The sequence below is a fragment of the Cupressus sempervirens genome, chromosome 6, assembly GCF_028749045.1.
Source record: "Cupressus sempervirens isolate cs-2001-9-10 chromosome 6, ASM2874904v1, whole genome shotgun sequence".
In the NCBI taxonomy this organism is placed as follows: Eukaryota; Viridiplantae; Streptophyta; class Pinopsida; order Cupressales; family Cupressaceae; genus Cupressus; species Cupressus sempervirens.
The window spans coordinates 613,891,124-613,910,915 of record NC_143123.1 but is presented as its reverse complement, the minus strand read 5'-3'; the positions used below and the strand labels follow the sequence as shown (position 1 = coordinate 613,910,915).

Here is a 19,792-nt window from a genome sequence, read left to right as displayed (position 1 = left end):
TCCTCTTGAAAGGTTTGGAGAAGGAACCCTGAACGCTGCAATTGTAGCCATGGAAAAATCACCAGAATATTCTTCAATAACTCTACTGTTCAACTCACGCATTTTTCTCTCATTCAAAGCTACAAGATTTTCTTGAAGAGTATGGTGCAAGCTTAATCCTATTACTCTCGCAGTCTCTTCGGTCTAGTAGGCCAAACTCATAGTGAGTGTGCCAGACCTTGTTTAGATCCACGGAGGACCATATCCAGACCTGTATTTGGGCCAGACCAGACTGGGACCCTGGCGATAACCAGAAGAACCCGATAAGTTAGTGGCAGGATCAAAAACTAAAATACAAAATAAGTAATTGGATAAGTAGCAGGGCTCTAAAGTGCAGAAAATTGTTCTCATGATCTGATAATTCCTTTAACCCAAATCTTTACAAGGCTTTTCTTTACATTTGCATGTTAGAATTGTAATCACAGGCTCAAAAGTTTGTTTGAAAAGACTGATAATGGAGGAATGCCAAGGATTTTTATTGATATTTTATGATAGGATTAGACAAAATCCTCCTGGTTTATATATTAAACTTGGTACCCAGTTGTAAAGAACAATAGTTGTTCAAACTGCAAAGATAATTGAAGACTTGAGTTGCCTTCAAAAAGTATTTGGGTAGAATTGTGGCTACTTCTTCTCCAGAGTCACCAATCAAGATGTGCTGGATAGTTTTTAAGGGCTTTATGAGCAATGAGTAACATAGTTATATATCGTTGGGGAATGTAAAAGAACAAGGTCTAATAGTTTTTGTGGGGCACTTCTAAGAGACACCTGGATGATCAAGAATTAAGGCAAAGATTTATGGGCAGCTGTTGGTCATGTTTCAATTACTTTTTATGGTCAAGATGATAAATCTGCCTTTAAGGAAATATCTCTTCTCTGCAGTTACAAGAAGTTTATGTCTAGGTAGGACTAAATAGGGAAGTTACTTTAATAATTTATTGCTTTAGGATCTCCATGATTTCTATAATTGAATGCTGTGTATTTGTAATTCTTATAATATGATGCAACACATGTTTCTCTCTTTTTAACAGAACAGCCTTTTTGTTTGTAAATTACAGGCCCAAGTGTCTAGGGACAATGCTTGGAACACTAGCATTTCCAATTTTAATAGATCTTGGGACAATCAAATATGCATCATAAGAATCAATTTGCGTTTTGATTCTCTGGTTAACTGTTTTATCAAATTTTGTGCTGGCCATGTTTTCATTTTTGAAAGTTCATTAAATTTGATTGGTTGCATTCAGGTTGGAATTTACATGCCATGCTATGATGTTTTTCGAGATTGGCTTGAAGAATTTTCACAAAAGAATGCACCCAAATTCACACCATATGCACCATTAGTAGCTGGATCAATGGCACGTGCTTTGGCATGTATTACTTGTTCTCCCATTGAATTAGCAAAGACAAGGATGCAGGTTTGTCACTACATAATTGTTGCCTCAAACTGCTGGCATTATTATTAGAATCTGTAGTCTATTTCAGTTTAAGAAATTTTGATAATTGAAACATTGGAAGGTCAAAGTTTTTATATTCTTGAAAATTCTTGAATATATTTCAAGATTAACGAGTTTAGGTTACAGCTGTTTATTTTTTTTCTTTTTTTCGATCGGTGATAGGCTGAAGCCAAGGTTAGTTATTATTTCTTGTGATTAATTATTATTATTTGTTAAGCTCGAGTAGATTTGAACCCAAGACCTCCCATATAAGAGGGTCATAATTTACCGTTGTGTTGTAGGCTCTTGCCTAGGTTACAGCTGTTTATTATGAGCTGCCCGTCTAAGATTTAAGTTTTCTCCAGGACTTTGATTCTATAAGGATGTAGAAGTATCGCAGCTTAAAATAAATATGTTTTCTTGCAATGATTTTTGTCTAATTCTGTATAGATAAGCTTCTGGATGCTGTTATCCAAACAGAAGTATCACAATTCAACATGTACACTTAGTTACCCTTGTACTTGATAAGTACTATTAAGGTGGCTTGGTTCTTAAGAACCTTAAAAATGAAGGTGTGACTGTAGCTACTAATTGGATTATTTAGGCATTTTGAGTTTATGAACCCTTAAAAATCTTGGTCAAAAACAGTATTCAGCCTTTTATTTCTAAGAAAGCCAAATACTAGTGGTTTGCACCCACGTGATATATTTTTTGGCAATTTTTATGTTAAGCCTTCCAATTTCTATCGTTTTCTGCAGCATATGGAGGGCCTAGGAGGCTGTAAGAGGCCTTGTTAAGGGTTGTAATGCCTTCAATAGAGAGAAGTTTCTTTTGTCTATATCCATTATTAGAATATTATAATGTTTCTTTAATGGTAATCTTAGTTTATTAGGTAGTTTCTATTTTTGTCTTTAGTTCATGATTGTTTCTTTTAGAAACATCATCTTTGTAAATCTATATAAAGGAATTTTGATCTCCTTAGTTTAATAATTACATCGATTTATCATAACATGGCATCACAGTAGGTTGATGGGATTTAATAAAATTTGTTGAATTTATTAAGAAAAATTCGAGCCTCTTTTGATCAATTTTTTTTCCAGAAATTTGTTTCTTGATTTTTTGAAATAAAAATCATTGGAGGTATTTTATGAAAATTTTGTGGTTCGTCTTCAAAGATTTTTTGTTGAAAATCACAAGCTTGGTCGAGGGTTTTAATTGCATGTTTTCTTGTTTTAAGCAAAAGTCTCTAATTTGCCGTGTGAAGGTTTCTTTGATGGGTTTTCATAAATTTTCCCTTTAAAAAGTTTTGATAGGTTTTTTTGTATTTTTCCCCTTTGAAAATTATTGTAACGTTTTTGTAATTTTTTCCTCAAAAATTATTTGGTGGTTTTATAATTTTTTCCTCAAAAATTATCTGATGGGTTTATAATTTTTTTCTCAAAAATTACTTGGTGGGTTTATAATTTTTTCCTAAAAAATTATCTGGTGGGTTTAGAATTTATTCCTCAAAAATTATCTAGTGGGTTTATAATATTTTTCTCAAAAATTATTTGTTGGGTTTTACTATTTTTTTCTAGAAAATGAAGCTTTGTCTCTAGATTTTGTTGTCTAGTCAATTTTTCTCAAAAATTGTGTTTGGCCTTTCCAAATTTTCTCGTAAAAAAATTGTGGCTTGGTGCACTCTGTTTTGGGACATTGTGCTCTTCTGCAAACTTTGGAGGGTTTGTCGATTTTTCCCCAAAATTGTGCTAGTTGTTCTTAATGTTTGTTTCTGTCTCTAGGGAAGCAAAGCTCTGTTATGCAACATCAGGTTGGATGTTTTGTGATGATTTTTGGTGAGATGTTTTGTTGTTTAGTGACAAACTCATCTCAATGGTAGAGTCGGTGGTAGGCTCTTGTCTCTTTCTACAAAGCTTTCAGAAGAAGGGGGCATTCTTCTCTACTCCTTTTTGGACGGATCTTGGCTTCTTGGTCATTAACATTTTGCAAATCCAAAGAGGGTCTCAACAATAGCATAATGTTTAGAAGAATTTGTGACCAAAAGATAGTAGTTAGATTATGACCATTAAGGGAGGGTATTATAATATTATAATATTTCTTTAATGATCATTTGAGTTAGTCCATAGTTTATTAGGTAGTTTCTATTATTTTTGTTTGGGTCGGTAGGTAGTTTCTATTTTTGTCTTTAATATTGTTTCTCATCTTTGTAAATCTTTGTCAGTAGTGTTCATCTCCTTGTCAGTAGTGTTCATCTCCTCTATTTAATAACAACAACATCGATTTATCATAACATCCATTTGGTGGAACTTATACTGGAATACCAAAATCCATGCTTTGTTGTAAGTGTGGTTTTTTAAGGCATAGAATGGTAAGGGCATTATTGAGCTTATTGCCATCCCTGATAAAGGATAGTCGAAAACTTGAAAGATGAAACAATATCAAAAAACTTTTCTTTGCTTAAAGCGTTTGAGAACTTTTGTTGTCTTGAATAACTCTTTGTTTAAGGTGAAGTGTCCTATTAATATCAAATATAGTTTTATGAATATTGATAACTTTTAGTGGGTTGATAGTTTTGCACTCTATAATACTAATGACATTAAGTTGTATAGCCTATTAGTCTACCCAGAAGAGGTGCTTAACTGTGTCAACTCCAAATGGGGACTGAATATTGATGAGAAAGAATGGTCCTTTATCCTTAAACCTTGATAGTTTAATATTATTGAGCCACTAAAATCATGTTTCTAGATGGCTATTACTTGTTAACAAGCTCCTTGTTGGTTTTATCGTGTGCCAGTTTGGTTTGTAATGATTTGTTTGTAACCATGCTCCTCAAAGTTTCTAGCTTTGGGACAAGTTTTTTAAAGGCCGTTTTTTAGGGGACGACTATTAAAAAATGAAAGATTTTAAAATATAATGCAATTTCAAGTATTCATATGCTAATATTGTGGCATTTCTTACCTCATTAAATTTTTATAGAACAATATAATGATTGTAGCATGCCAATTTTGTATGCGTCGGTCCTTGTGTATTGAATAGGTTGTCTAATGTATGAAACGCGACAATCCTTGATTGTGAAATAAGGTTTGTAAGATGAGATACGTAATTTGTAGATATTGTGATCATGATTAATCATTGGTCCATTACTTGGTTAGATTTATAGTTTGGTAGGGGTTTGGGCTAACACCTCACGCAATGTTGAGGAGCAATCCCCCTTCTGTGTCTATGGCTAGCACACTCTATTTATGTATCTGTTTGAAAATCTTATAGAGGCATGTTACAAAAAAAGATAGGGAGTGAAAAGCTGTAAGTTTTAAAAAAGGTAATTGAAATGTGGCTTGGGTTAGAGGATGCCTATCCATTATTGGGACGAGTAGGGGAAGTTTGGATGTTACTTGGTCATTCTCTAATGTACCTAGGTATCCCCAAGAAAATTGTTCATACTAGGAATGTATCCAAGTTTTTAGCAAAGTAAGAGATGGGATAAGGATGTTTTGTACCTATCCTTGCATCCCTGAAAGTTCCTCTATGTGTGACATGGTCATATTTAGCAAGGAATGCATCCTTGGGGAGAACTGATTTGTAACATTTGTAATGTAGAAACATGTGAGCATCTTTTTTTAGTGTAGCTATGCAAAAGCATTTAGTCTTTGCTTTTACAGAATATTTGTTGAGATGCTGTCATTGATGTCTTGTTTATGGCAAGGTTTGGTGATTGAATACAATTGAGTCATTGTCATTCAAACATTTTAAAATTTTAACCATGCAAAAGTTTCATACTCTCTATGATTACATGAACAATTGACAATCAGTGACTAAACAAACATGTTGTGAATTTAGACAACAATAAACAATGGATCTTTTTTGGGTTGAGTAATGGTGCAGAAACCATCCCTTTGAACAGTGATCGTTCTTATGAAAATTGATCTCCCTTCAATAATAGCAAACTATGTCTAGAAGGATGATTTACAATAAGACAATAAGTGAATTCAGAATAAATAAACATTATCATTACTAGCAGGTGCGATTTGGTAATAGAAGAAGTCTGTGATTAGAAGCAATATTGATAAAACAATAGCAAAGTGTGTTTTCATTGATCAAGACAAACCTCATAAACCACAAACAATTATAGAATAAATGCAATTTGTATAGGTGACAGTCTAAAGATTCAATATTTTGTTTATATCAGTGCTCCACCCCCTCCAAAAAAATTATCTCGGAGTTTTTAAGACAGAGATGGTGGAGACCCTCCACCTCCTCCATGTTTCCCTACCGTCTCCAACACATTTCCTATGATGTTTTGCTAAAATGGGACTCCATTGGGGGACATCCAGAAGTCCCTGACACACGTACATGTCCCTTGATGTCAAAAAAACTTCCATACATTTCTTCTTAAAAGGCAAAGTTTAAGTTATAAGTTTTAACCAAATCAATATTAAGATAACATTCTAAATTAATTTAGAAATAATATAATTCATAAATCACGTTTTATAATATTTTAAATTTTAGGTTTAATTTATAACAAAAAAATCTAAAATTGTAATATAAAACTTTAAATTAAAGATTATTAGTCCAGTTTCCAGATGTAATGTAGAGCCAAAAGAACCAACACAGATTAATGACGATGCTACAGAGATAGGCGTGGTTGTTATCGGTATGGATGAGCTTGTGGAATCCAACAGTTAGTGTAAAAACCCTCAACAAGCTATATCGTGGAAATTGACTTCTAATAGATGAAATATGGATTGTAGCTCTCAAGAAATAATCCAATTTATTCGTAGGTTTAGAAATACACGGTCCTCGCTTATAATCGTAGGTGCTCTAAAACCTGATTGCTGCCCCCAATAATTGATTGCAGCCTTCCACAAAGTCTGAAGTCGCTGCCAACTACAGGGATGTCAACCACAGTACATTCTTCTTTAACCACGCCAAACAATAGACAATAATGGCGTTTCAAATCACAAATTCTCTAGCCACAATGAAATTCCTAGGTACAGTACATAACAGTCGGGAAATACTATAATTTGATTAAGACAATTCTCAGAATTAATTCACAATACCTCAGCTATGAATTACCAGGCACTTCTTAATTCCAAACTCTTATACTTCAGCAAGGGCAAAGAAATTGGCAAACTCAGAAACTTTTTGCTGGCAACAAAAGAAAATAATCAATTAGATGCTTTACTCATCAAATAAACTCATATTTATAATCTCCAAATGGCACAAAGTTTCCCAAATGAACTTCACTTAGGAAGCTTCCCACATATAAAATTAAAATATTATAAAGTTCCATTATAAACTAATTTATTAATTGCTTTTGGCTCCGGAGATGACCTTTTTCACCTTAACTTAAAATTCTGACATGTAAGGCCATTGTTTCTTGTTCCCATGATTTAAAACTTTTCGTCTAGGTTCCAACGAGCTATGATACTGAGGTGACCAACCAACAACACTATCAGAAATAGCAACCTCAGCGTATTTATATAAATAATAATAATACACCCGTCTTGCGAAAACAATTGAACAGGCATCAGAATCAAATTTTGACAACACCGAAGTGATCTTGAAGATGAAGGATGATGAATGACCCTGACATGGTGACTTACTATAAATAGACACTCCCTCCAAGATTCTTGGAGCTCAAACTGGAAGCCTAAAATAAAGACTAAGAGCATCCTCCAACTCTAACTCAATTGAGCTCATTGGAACCAATAGATTGACTTACTATAAATATTAAGTCCCTCAAATAGAGTCAAAACACACCATAGGCTGCTAGAAAGCCTATAACCACACAATTGAGACCCTCAAATCCCACTGTCAGCTCATGAGGATCGCGATGGTGAACTGACCTGGCCAACTGCAAAAACTTGCTAAAAATTGGGACATTACAGTTTGAGTGATGTGGACTATGATTTGTAGTATTTACTATTTGTTTTTGAAGTTAAAAAATTGTTGCATCTTGATAACTTGATCAATTGGTTGTAATTTTTGAATCTTGATGAACATTGGGTCATGATTAATATGATTGCGAAATGAAAATTTTAAAATTTGGAAAATGGGCATTGCAATGTCTATATTTGATATTCATATTTTCAATTTTGACATTTGTCATTTTAATTTTAAAATTTGGAAAATGGACATAGCTAGTGGAAGACAAACAGTCATATATCTCCCTTGCAAGTATACCATGTACAAAAGGCACATATAATAATCTTCTTGTTCCAGATTTATGTGCCATTTTTTGTTTAATAATCATCGACTCTAATTTGTAATGCATATTGAACACTTATAGATTCTCACAGTTTAGAGTGTGATCTGCGAGTTATTTCTAAGGATCCGGATTAACAGATGAATCATGTCTCACATATGCAAGTAGTGTCTTCAGTTATATATGTTTTCAAGGATATCCCAAGCTTCCTCTGCAGTTACTGTACACTGAATTTACTTTTACTATATACTGATTTTACTTTACAACTCCATTAGAATTGACAAGCTGAGGGGAGAAGAAGAGCGTGCTTTCTCGCTTATCCCAATTGTTTTGACCGTTTCAGATGCCTAATCCTAATTTTGTTTCTTGAATAAAATGTTCAAGCTTCTTCAGATTATATATGGTCTTCATTTTCATTTGCTAAACATCTTAATGAACTGCTTTAGCTTTCTTTTTGTCACTTTGAAGGTTTAAATAAACTCTGTTCACTTTTCCATCTTTGAGTTATCATATGGTTACTCTTCTAGGTAAATAGGTAATTGAATCCAAACTAAAGTTGAAATTGTAGCTAAATTTAAATTAAACAAAATCCATGAAATAAAAGGAAAAGTGACATTGAGTTTTCAATAAATAGAAGAAAAGATAAATTGAGTGGCTGAATAACCTATGAAAATATAAAGGGAAAAAAATGTGAGTAAAAAATAAATGGTGTACATGTAGTGGCTCAGAATAAAGAGTCGTTTTGAATTCTTGTACTTATTTGACTGTTTACTGATTAAAAATTTTATTTTTGATCTTTTGATAAAAAAGGCTCAGAAATTTCTTCATGCGGGAATGACACCACCAGGGATGTGGGAAACTTTAGTTGGTGTGCTGTTCTCTGTGAAGAATAAATCAACCCGAAGAGATTGTAAGTGTTTATTCTTGCAAGAAATGATTCAAAACTCCCATTTACTTTTATGTTTACAACATATTCTTTTCGTTTCTTTTACTATGACAAAACTCTCTTAGATTTCTTTTTACATTGAAGTCTGCTGCCTGATCCTGTGGACTTTGAGTTGACTTCACAAGTTGTAGGAGCAAGGCCATTGCCATGTTAAAACATGGTCTGTGCCTCTTGATATGAATCTTGTTGTTTATGATCCGCTTTCTACAGTTATTAATGCCCAAAGGTTGAAACTCACTTCCCCATCCTCCCTCTCTCTCTCTCTCTCTCTAAGTATGTTCAGCCATTTCTAGGGATGCTTGAGTCATTGATGAAGAGACATTCTGAACAAATCTGTAGGCAGTTAGATGACATTTTATCTTCTCATTAGAAGAAGTGCCTAACTACAATTTGTTTGATATACATGGATTTGCATTTACTAAAGGAGAGCTGGAAATGTAAGTTTCTATTGATAAAAAGGAATAAGTAAGTTCCTCTAAGCCTTGCCGATTAAACTACTGAGAACTGTGCTTTTGAATGCTTTTTAAATTAGTTAATGTTTCATGTTACACGTGTTAATTATTTTCTGTCATTTTTCCTCTACTGACACTGAAAATCTGGGAGATGCATATCCCCTTGTACTGAGACCCTTGCAAGAACTCTTGCCAACCAAACTTAGTTGGGGATGATATGTAACACACTAGCTAGAAATAAATTTTGCAAATGAGAGACTAGTTTTTTGTACTACAATTTTTCATTTGTAGCTAGTGTCCAGATAGTACTAAAATTGCGTCACAAAACCCAAGATAAGAATATTACAAAGTAGTTGCTTGATATTAACAAAGACCAAGAGGTCAATATATACAAAAGAATGAATGATGTTTCCTTAGGCAATGATTGTAAAGAATAGAAACATTCTATTCTAGCTAATAAAAAACTAATAGATAACTACAGGCTAACTAAATATTAGAAACATTCTAATATTTACAATGGATTACAAATAGATAACCATTAGGTAATAATAGATGCTATCTATTATCGTAATACCCTCCCTTAATGGTTAACCTATCTACAAGACCATGTTATTTTTTGAATTTGACAAACTTATCAAGACCGAGAGGCTTGGTGAGAATGTCTGCAGTCTGATCTGTTGTAGGAACATACTGCAAATCTATTGTCCCGTCTTCAACCAGCTTTTGTATGTAGTCTCAATGAACATCCACATGCTTCGTTCGTTCATGGAAGATTGGATTCCTTGCTAATTTAATAACGCATTTGTTATCAACAAACAAAGTAGTCAGTCTTGCTGGTGACATCTGCATATCCCCAAGAATCTGAGGAAGCCAAACAACTTCACATCTTGCTTTAATAGTCCCTCTGTATTCAACCTCTTTGGAGGAGAGAGAAACTGCATGCTGCTTCTTATTGGTTCATGTGACGACATCGGATCCCAAATTGAACACATCCTGAAGTTGACTTTGTATTGCCAACAAAGCCCGCCCAATTTGAATTTGTGAACCCACTGAGTCTAGGATTAGAATTTCGAGAGTAAAGAAGTCCATGATCTGTAGTGCCCTTCACATAATGAAGCACATGCTTGATTGCCATCCAATGATCAGCCCTGAGAGCTGTCATAAAGCGTGAGATGTAGCTGATTGTGAAGCTGATATCAGGCCTAGTAGCAGAGAGGTAGATGAGGCTACCTGCTAGTTTCCGGCATGTAGTATCATCAACAGGAGGAGAATCGGACTTGGCTGATAACTTGAGACCTTTCTCCATGGGTGTAGATGTAGGCTTGCAATCTTGCAAATGAAATTTTTCTAATAGAGCCCTAACATATTTGGAATGAGAGATGAATATACCAGAAGACTGTTGCCAAACCTCAACACTTAGGCAATAATGCATAAGCCCAAGGTCAGTAATATCAAAAGACTGACATAAATTCTATTTGATTCCTTGAGTCAAAGATGTCAAACTGCAAGTGATGATCAAATCATTCACATAAATAACTAGAAGGATGATGTTACTGTTAGTAGTCTTGATGTACAAATTTGAGTATGAAGAAATCCTTTGGAAACCTTGATCACTAAGGTACTTAGAAATTTTCATGTACCATGCTCGAGGGGCTTACTTCAAGCCATACTTTCACTAATCTGAGAACCTGATGTTCTTTATCGACAATCTTGAAACCAGGAAGCTATGTCATGTAGACCTCTTCTTGTAGGTCACCATTCAGAAAGCACTTTTGAAGTCCATCTCATGGAGCCTCCATCAAAATTGTGCTACCATGGCTAAGACTAATTTGATTGTGCTCATCTTTGTAGTAGGAGTAAAGGTCTCCTCATAATCAATGCCCTGACGCTAAGAAAAGCTCTTTGCAACTAAATGAGCTTTGTACTTATCCAAAGTGCCATCAAATTTGTATTTGATTTTGTAAGCTCATTGTAGCCAATGGGTTTCTTCCCTGGTGGAAGATCAGAAAGGACCCAGGTGTTATATCAGCAGGCTCTGGTGTTTAGATGTCATGGCTTGTTTCCACTCTGGAATTCCTTTAGTCTCAGAATATTTTTGAGGTTCAAACACATTGTGAATGTTGGGCACAAGAGAAAAAATAATTGACTCTATAGGTTTGCTCTTTTTTCTAAGTAGTTCTCCCATAAATGAGCTCATCATCTTGAAGACCAGCAAGTGTCTTAGCCCACCACTTAGGCTAGAGAGGAGAATGACCAACATTAGTATCAGGAGATGCTCTACGATCGGGTTCCTCATCAGAAGAATGTGGATCAAACTCAGGTGAAGCATCTACAAATCTGGGTGATCCTGCAAGAGAAGCAAGAGGTGTTTGTAAAGGGATTACTGGTAGCTGTAGGAGCTATTGGAGCCTTCCCATCAGGTGGACCTAATGGAAGCCTAACTCCTAAATCATGAGCCTTCATAGGCTGGTCTACTGGATTAGGAATAAGAGAAATAGAGATGAATGGTCCTTGTTGCTCATTAAAGACTACATCACGATTGTACAGGAGATGAGATGTCTCAGTGTCAATAAAGCGGTGGGCTTTGTGAAGACTACTGTATCCAGTAAGTATGAGTTTCTGACTCCCAACATCCAACTTGGTGCATGATACATCAGGGATCCAAACAAAAGCAAGAGAGCCAAAAACTCTCAGGTCACTAATTTTGGGCTTGCGACTTGAACGGGCCTCTTCCAAAGTCTTACCTTTGACTGCAATTGTGGGTAACTAGTTCAAAAGATAAACTGCAGTGTTAACTGCTTCTGCCTAAAATTTCTTTTGAACATGTCTGTGTTCGAGCATGGATCAAGCCATCTCAGTGATTCATCTATTTCGACGTTTGACAACACTGTTTTGTTGTGGTGTGTGGGGTATGGTTAACTGGCATTTGAACATGAGTATCCATGAAGCTAGAGAATTCATTAGAACAAATTTCCCCCCCATTGTCTGACCTAAGAGTAATAATAGATCTCCTAGACTCTTTTTCAACCAAAGGTTTAAACTTATGAAATATAGTAAATGCATTTGATTTCTTTTTAAGAAAACATACCCACATTTTTCTACAGAAATCATCAACACACAACATAAATACCTGGACCCAAGAACAAAATGAGGGGCCACAAGGCCATAGATATTGGTATGAACAAGCTGAAGTACCTGAGAAGCTCGACATGAATCACCATTGGTGAAAGTTGTGCAATGTTGCTTCCTAGTTTGGCATGCATCACAAACTCCAAGCAGCTAAGTCTGAATATTTGACAAACTGAGGACAAGCTCTTCCTGAGCAAGTTGAGAGATATAATGCACATTTAAATGCTCATACCGCTAATGCCAAAGTGTGCTGAAAGAAGATCACCGAGCAGCCATAGCTAAGTCCCAAGAATCACCAGAATGAGTAAGTCAAAAAAGACCATGATCCTCAAGACCCACTACAACAATAGACCGAGTTGCCTTATCAGTAATGGTACACTGATGTGAACTGAAGGTGACATCCAATTGTGGACAATATCGCAACAATTGACTTTCTAAGAGTAGATTTAGTTCCATCCCTAGAATGTAGTACACATCGAAGAAAATAAGATTTGTTCGAGCAGATTGAATTTGAATGTTGCCTTTGCCGACAACGATGTACTCTTCTACGCCACCAAAAATAATATAATCTGAATAAGGCTGGTAGTCAGTGAACCACTCTCTATGGTGAGTGAAATGACATGAGGCACGTGAATCAATATACCAAGAAGATGGCTTCACATGATTTGTAGGTCTTTTAGCCATGAAGGTGTAAAAGGAAAATTTCGTCAGCTCAGTGTGCTCTGCATTGTTTGCTTTGGGCTGCAAACTTGATTCCTTAGATTGGACAGCTAAGCGTTTCCGACATTCAACCTTTATGTGACCATACTTGTGGCAATGGTTGTTGATGACTTGAACTTGGAAGAGCATGAAAATTGTGGGGTTCCCAAGTTTGATGGCTCAAACTTCACTATTTGGAGTTTTAGAATGACGACTTATAGCAAGCCTCTTGGACTTGATGTTTGGAAATGTGTTTCAGCTGAATATGTTCCTCTTGTAGGTTCCCAAAACCGCAAATTGGAAATCCAAGAGCTTGCCACTTCTCCGATAGGATCTCTCAATCAATTCTAACCAATGTACGAGAATTGCCTTGATTCCCCTGCACTTAAGGCTCTGCTACACCTAGGTGGGTAGACCTTTTCCTTGAATCTAATCACTTGGTTCAGAGCTTTTCTAAAGAGAATTTAAGCTTTTGAGAGTTCTTCGGTTGGCAAAGTCCTTGAACTTGATCAAAATGAAACTGAATGTTGAGTGCGTAGAATAGTTGGATGTTTTGTATAATGTTTGTCAATGATGGATTTGATGTTTGTAAGAAGTTTTCTGAGTTCAAATATAAATCCGATAGACCAATGCTTTAATTATTTGGGCAACAGAGTCAACTACAATGAAGATTTTCACGTACAACTTTATAATGTTCTATGCACTTCAACTATAACAATTTAATGATCAACATGCGACAAATTAAATATACATACACAATTCTAAACTAGTCTAGATTGCACTTAACTCCTATGGTTGGGAGACAGACTGGATGCAGATTTGGAAACAATTAAATATTTCACAATTTCTGCGATGATTGAGTTTAAAATGGCATAGATGATCTCGTTCACTTATTTGACATGAATTGTTTACAAATTTTTTAAAAATAATTATAAAAGACGAATCAACTGAAGTTTAATTCTCCATGCCTTAAAAAATAAACAAAGGACTTTTTTATTTTATTATTAAAATAAATTTATTGAATTTTCATTATAAAGTCATATTGAAGCCCCTTATTCCTTTGTACAAATATAAATGCTTCTTCTTTGGAGTTGAATATTCAAATATCAGATATGTCTTGTTTTTTTGTTTTTTTTTCCTTGATTCTTTCATCTTAGATATCTATATACATAAAGGACGTTACCTTTCATAACAAAAAGTCATATCTTTTCATTTAATAATTATTAATTGCTCAAAATAACACGGGCTTTTTATTGAACAAACTCTCCTTTAATTATTTCTTCAATGCTTATATTAATCACCAATAATCATGTCCGCACTGTCAATGTGATTTACTTAAACTTTAAATAGTTTAAAATTCTGATATATGTTGATTAATTGAGCACAAACGCTGACTGACCTGTGCCAAAGAATCTCTGAGATATATGTTCTTCTGGTTTCTATGTTGCACTATGCAATGATGTAGTCCTGGACCACCATCTTTAGAGTTGCATTTTTATTTATTTATTTTTTGTGTAACGATTAGGCACACTCCTCAATTGTGGATGACTTCTCTTGAGAAAACTTAACCATTCACACATATAAATGAGTTGCCATCAATATTTGTTCATCTACCAATTGTTTCCATCCTTTTAGCAATAATGCCCAAATTTGTAACAATTCAATTAAGTTGTGAAGCAGGAGCCTTTGGTTGCATCTATGTGTATGCCCAAGTTGCATGTTCGATTCCATCCCTATGATTATTGCCATCATCTTTATTCCATCGAGACCAATCATTTTATCACTCATACTGTATACGTTGTTGGTAGGGTTTTCTTTCTTTAATTTGAACGCATATGCCGCCACATCTAATATGTTAGCCGCTAGAACTCTTACTCGTCAAGTATTCCGTATGTGCTCCATGTTCGAAGTTCATCTTCTTCAAAAACATTTTGCCTTCAACTATATTATGATGCCATCGCATGTACAGGGGCCTTTGTTCCATCATTACCAATACGTCATCCTATCTGAGTTGACTCAGACTTGTCATTGAATCTCATCCTATGCATACTTTGTTCATTGAAATGATGTTGTCGCATCATATTTGACTTGCCCCATTTCATTCCTGAGGATTCTTGCCAATTCCGAAGTGATATGCATATTCTATTGCCTCTGAGTGTTTGTCATGGATGAGCAGTGGCGTTTTATTTTGTTATAAACTATTTAATCGCTCACTGTTGATTGTTCTACATTCGAAATTTCCAATGGTTGGAATTGTTATCGGGTATTGTTTTGATTTTGTGAATCTTCTACAGAGGATTTCGAGATTATAGTTGCCCATTTATGATGCCTACCATCATCTATATCCTTTGATGAAATTATGGTTTTTTTGAATGTAATTCTTCTTTATGCTTGCAAACAATTGCCACATTGTGATAGAAGGCTTCTGAAGATTGTGTGTTTCCTTTTACCAATTGTTACCTTTATACTTTCCTCCACAACAAAATAAATATAGAACATAACTGGTATTGAAATCTTAATTGATAGACACATCCAAGTTTGGCATTTTCTCAAGCTCGGGACAATCGTTGACTATCCATTGAATAACATTTGTTAGATTCTCAAAATCTACTCCACTCAAAAAGTTTTACAACCTCTGACTTCAATGCTATTCACTTTTTGAAAACTAGGGATATTTATTCTTTCAAGGTAACTGAGCTAGACAATTTTTAACCTTCCAATGTTTGTAAACATGATGAAGTTCAATTCTCCCAGATTCCTAAGATGAGATATTAGCCAACAATTTTTAGAAAAGATGTTCAAATGGAAACCCACATCTCTTGAAAATTTGGGCTCCATCAACTCCCATTGATCTTCCAAATTATGAAAAAAGAGTGACCACAAATGCAAAGGCGATGAGTGCTATCATAAGTTGTCTTGCTGATTCTCAATGTGACAAATTTCTACATCTCAATACAGCCAAATAAATTTCGAAGCAATTACATGCTACATATGGCAAAGATCTTCAAAAGGATATGACTTCTATAGCTATAGAGGCCGCTCAGTTTGAAGACCAAGGCTTTGGTTAAGATGTGGTTATGGATGATGGTGAAGTTGACTTAGAGCTTGAACTAGTTGCGGCCTTGGCTGAAATTAAAAAATTCAAGAAGAAATATTAGAATCTTGTTGATCTGTTGCAAGTGGAAAGTGAAGAAAAGCTGAATTGCTATGGCTCTTAGTGAGGCTGCAAAACATTTAACTAATTAAAAATTCTGAATGATGAGGCCAAGATAATACATGAGAATCAGATTCTGCTAAAGGAAAAAAATATAGCCAAGTTAGAAGTTGAAATTGTTTCATTTAAAAAGATTGGTTAATCTACTATCTTGTCTAGTTTGGATTTCTCAAACAACAACAACAACAACAAATCCTTGGACAACATTCTTGCTTCACAAAAACCAACTCTTGATAAGAAAGGAATTGGTTGGGAAGAAGGTGAAAGTTCGTTGCCAAAAGGAAAGGACCAACTGGGTTCAAATGGTGAGCAACTTACTATCTTTCAATGAAATCAAGCTATTAAGGTGAACATGCTTTTCTTTGATGGTTATTGTTTTTTATGCAATTATTTTGGACATAAGGCTATAGATTGCAAGGCTGCCTCTAGAAGAAAGTCGTAAAACTTTGAAAGGAATGTCTTTGGTTCATTTAGAAGATTTATTCGAATTTGTTACAGCTGTAACAAGTTTGGTCATACTTCAAGGTGTATCATGGTGTAAGATCTCTCGTTAAGACTGAAACTAAAGAGAAGCCAAACGTTGTTAAGTTATGGAGGAAGAAATATATTTGTTTTAACTGCCCTTCTTAGCTAAAAATGAGAAAGATATTTGATACATTGATAGTGGCTTCTCTAGAAACATGACAGATGATTTAAGTAAGTTTCATTCCATAAAACAAATGAAAAGTGGAAAAGTAAGATTTGCTGATAGTTCTTCCACCAAAGTTGTTGGTATAGGCAATATTTTGTTGAATAGTGGTAAACTATTGTTGAGAATGTACTCTATGTTAAAGGGCTGGAACATAATCTGTTAAGTATGGGTCAGCTATGTGATCAGGGGTATGATCTTGGATTTAATTCAAACTCGTGCATTATTAAAAGAGGGAAAGATGTCATAGCCAATGCAAATAGGGCAGCTAACAATCTTTATATTCTTGAGGACTCTAATACTGAAACTTGTTTAAGCAGTATGGATTATGCTTGGCTTTGGCACAAGTGTCTTGGACATTAATTTTGATAACCTGGTCAAGATCAGCAAGGAGGAAGTGGTTAGAGACATGCCAAAGATTTAGAAACCAACTGATATTGTTTGCAAGAATTGTCAAGAATGGAAGAAAACAAGAGCTTCCTTTAAACCAAAAGAATATGCCAGCAACAAGCTACTTGAATTAGTCCACATAGATCTTTGTGGACCAACGAAGACAAGCAGCCTCCAAGGTGAGAAATATTTATTGTTGCTGATTGATGATTATACTCACCTGACATGGGTTGTTTTTCTAAAAGAAAAATCAGAAACCTTAGAAAAGTTCAAAGTGTTTAAAGCTTTAGTTGAATATGAAATAGATTTGAAGATCAAGTGCTTGCGTTCTGATAATGGAGAATTCACTTCTAATGAGTTTATGAGCTCATGTAAACTACATGGAATTAGAAGACATGTTTCAGCCCCCAGAACACCACAACATGATGGTGTTGTGGAAAGAAAGAATAGAGCAATCCAAGAAATGACACATTGTTTGATAAATGAAAAGAAGGTAAGTGATGCAGGAGCATCTCGCATGGTAAATTTTTTTTTTTTTTTTTAAAAGGAAAAAAAAAATTGTGGAGAGAAAAAGTGACGAAAATAGAAGGAAAAAAAATAAAATAAAAAAAATACCGAGGTGTGTAGGTGGAATTCTAGAAGGTTGTGGATATTGTGTAGGTGGAATCCTAGAAGGTTGTGGATATTGTGTAGGTGGAATTCTAGAAGGTTGTGGATAAATCATGCATTGGGTGGTAAGTGTCTATTTAAGCAAGGCATATGAGCATTTCTAATCAAGCTTTGGGAGGTCAAGCTTCAAGGTGTGAAAGTTAGAAGGTGTGAAGGCTTCAAGGTGTGATCTCTTCGTAGTAGAAGCTTGGAGAGGAGGAAGCTAAAGGGTAAGTTTTCTTGAGTTTGTGGACAAAGCGCCGAATGTGAGGCAGTTTATAGTAGGATTGTGGTGGAGTTGTGAGTGTGTGGACAGAGTGCCGAATGTGAGGCAGTTTACACTTGGATCTTGGATAAAGTTTGAGAAGAGCTAGTGGCTGCAGTTTAGAAACAAGAAGGTTGCTTGGTGGCTTGCGAGCACAAGTTGAGATCTTGGAGGTTTCTACTAGAGTGTGGATCTGGACTAGCTTGGGTTTGGATTGGATCTTGAGGGATCTTGCAGAACTGTTATTGTAATTGCTATTGTATTTGGCCATAATCGGGAAGGCCTTACAGCTCGACACATTGCATGTAACAGTTATTTTATGAATAAAGAGTTGTGATTTGATATCAGATCTTGCATTTTTTGTTATGAGTCAGTAGGGTGGTGTGGCCCTTCATCAGTAAGTGATACATTTTGGAGAGAAGTTGTCTATACAGTTGTGTACATTCAAAAGAGGACCTTGTTGAGGTCCAAGGTTAACAAGATTCAATATGATCTTTGGAAAGGAAAACCAGCTACAGTGAAGTATTATAAATTTTTTGGCAGCCCATGTTATATTAGAAGGGATAAGATAGCTTGGGTAAATTTGATTCTAGGGCTGATGAAGGAATTTTTCTTGGTTATTCCTCCAAAAGTAAATAGTTCAAATGCTATAACAAGAGCTTGTTGAGTTTACAAGGATCATTGCAAATGTAATAGCATTGCTATGTTTTTGGTACGTGTTTTCTAAATGACAGCAATCTCTTATTTATATTGAGAATAAGCCAGGAATAGACATGTGCATTCATGGTACATGTCGATTCGTTAATTAGATAATTAAAATAATAACATATTTAATCATAGTTATATATATATTAAATTATTAAATTATTATATTAAATTGACAATAAACTTATATCTCATACATGATGAACACACACACACACACACACACACATATATATAAATTATCTCATATGTAATTATATATAGGTTTATCTGACTTACGCTACCAAACATCAATGCTCCCTCATAGCTAGGGAAGATAAACACAAGACAAATATTACACCATTAGTAATATTAAAAATGACAAATTTTAAGGATATCTTTGATTAGAAGATATCTATCTTTTTGATATCACACCTGATATCATGAGTATTGGCCTCCAAAATATTAACATATAATATCCACCAAATACTTTGGGTAATGGTTTGCAGAATATCAACACATGATATTCACCATTTTGAAATCACATAAGTATTGGCCTCCAAAATATCAACATATGATATTCACTAAATACTATGAGTAATGGCCTTCAAAATATCAATATATGATATTCACCATGTACTCAATAAAGTTTGATATCACATATGATATCATGAGTCCAGAATATTGACACATGGTATTCAGCAAGTACTCAAAAGGTTTGATATCTCATTTGATATCATGAGTATTGATCTTCTAGAATATAGACACATGATATTCAACAAGTACTAAAAATGTTTGATATCACATTTGATAGCATGACTATTGGTCTTCTAGAATATCAACACATGATATTCACCAAGTACTCAAAAATGTTTAATATCACATCTAATATCATGAGTATTGATCTTCCAGAATATCAACACATGATATTCATCAAGTACTCAAGAATGTTTATAAGGTATGTGCACACACATTCTCAGAATGTGTACCATATAAGCAT

The 19,792-nt window shown here is 34.7% G+C and overlaps 1 protein-coding gene across 2 annotated transcripts in view; it reads left to right on the top strand.

The window, feature by feature from the left end:
* The window catches only part of LOC149553732 (mitochondrial carrier protein MTM1-like), a 185,657-nt gene that overhangs the window by 76,042 nt on the left and 89,823 nt on the right, over window positions 1–19,792 (top strand). The window contains exons 5-6 of one of the 2 annotated variants that reach the window (XM_089789095.1): window positions 1,284–1,454; window positions 8,488–8,587. In XM_089789095.1, coding sequence (XP_089645221.1) covers window positions 1,284–1,454; window positions 8,488–8,587 — 271 coding nt within the window. The remainder of the gene's footprint in view (window positions 1–1,283; window positions 1,455–8,487; window positions 8,588–19,792) is intronic. The other variant, XM_089789096.1, reaches the window with a different exon arrangement.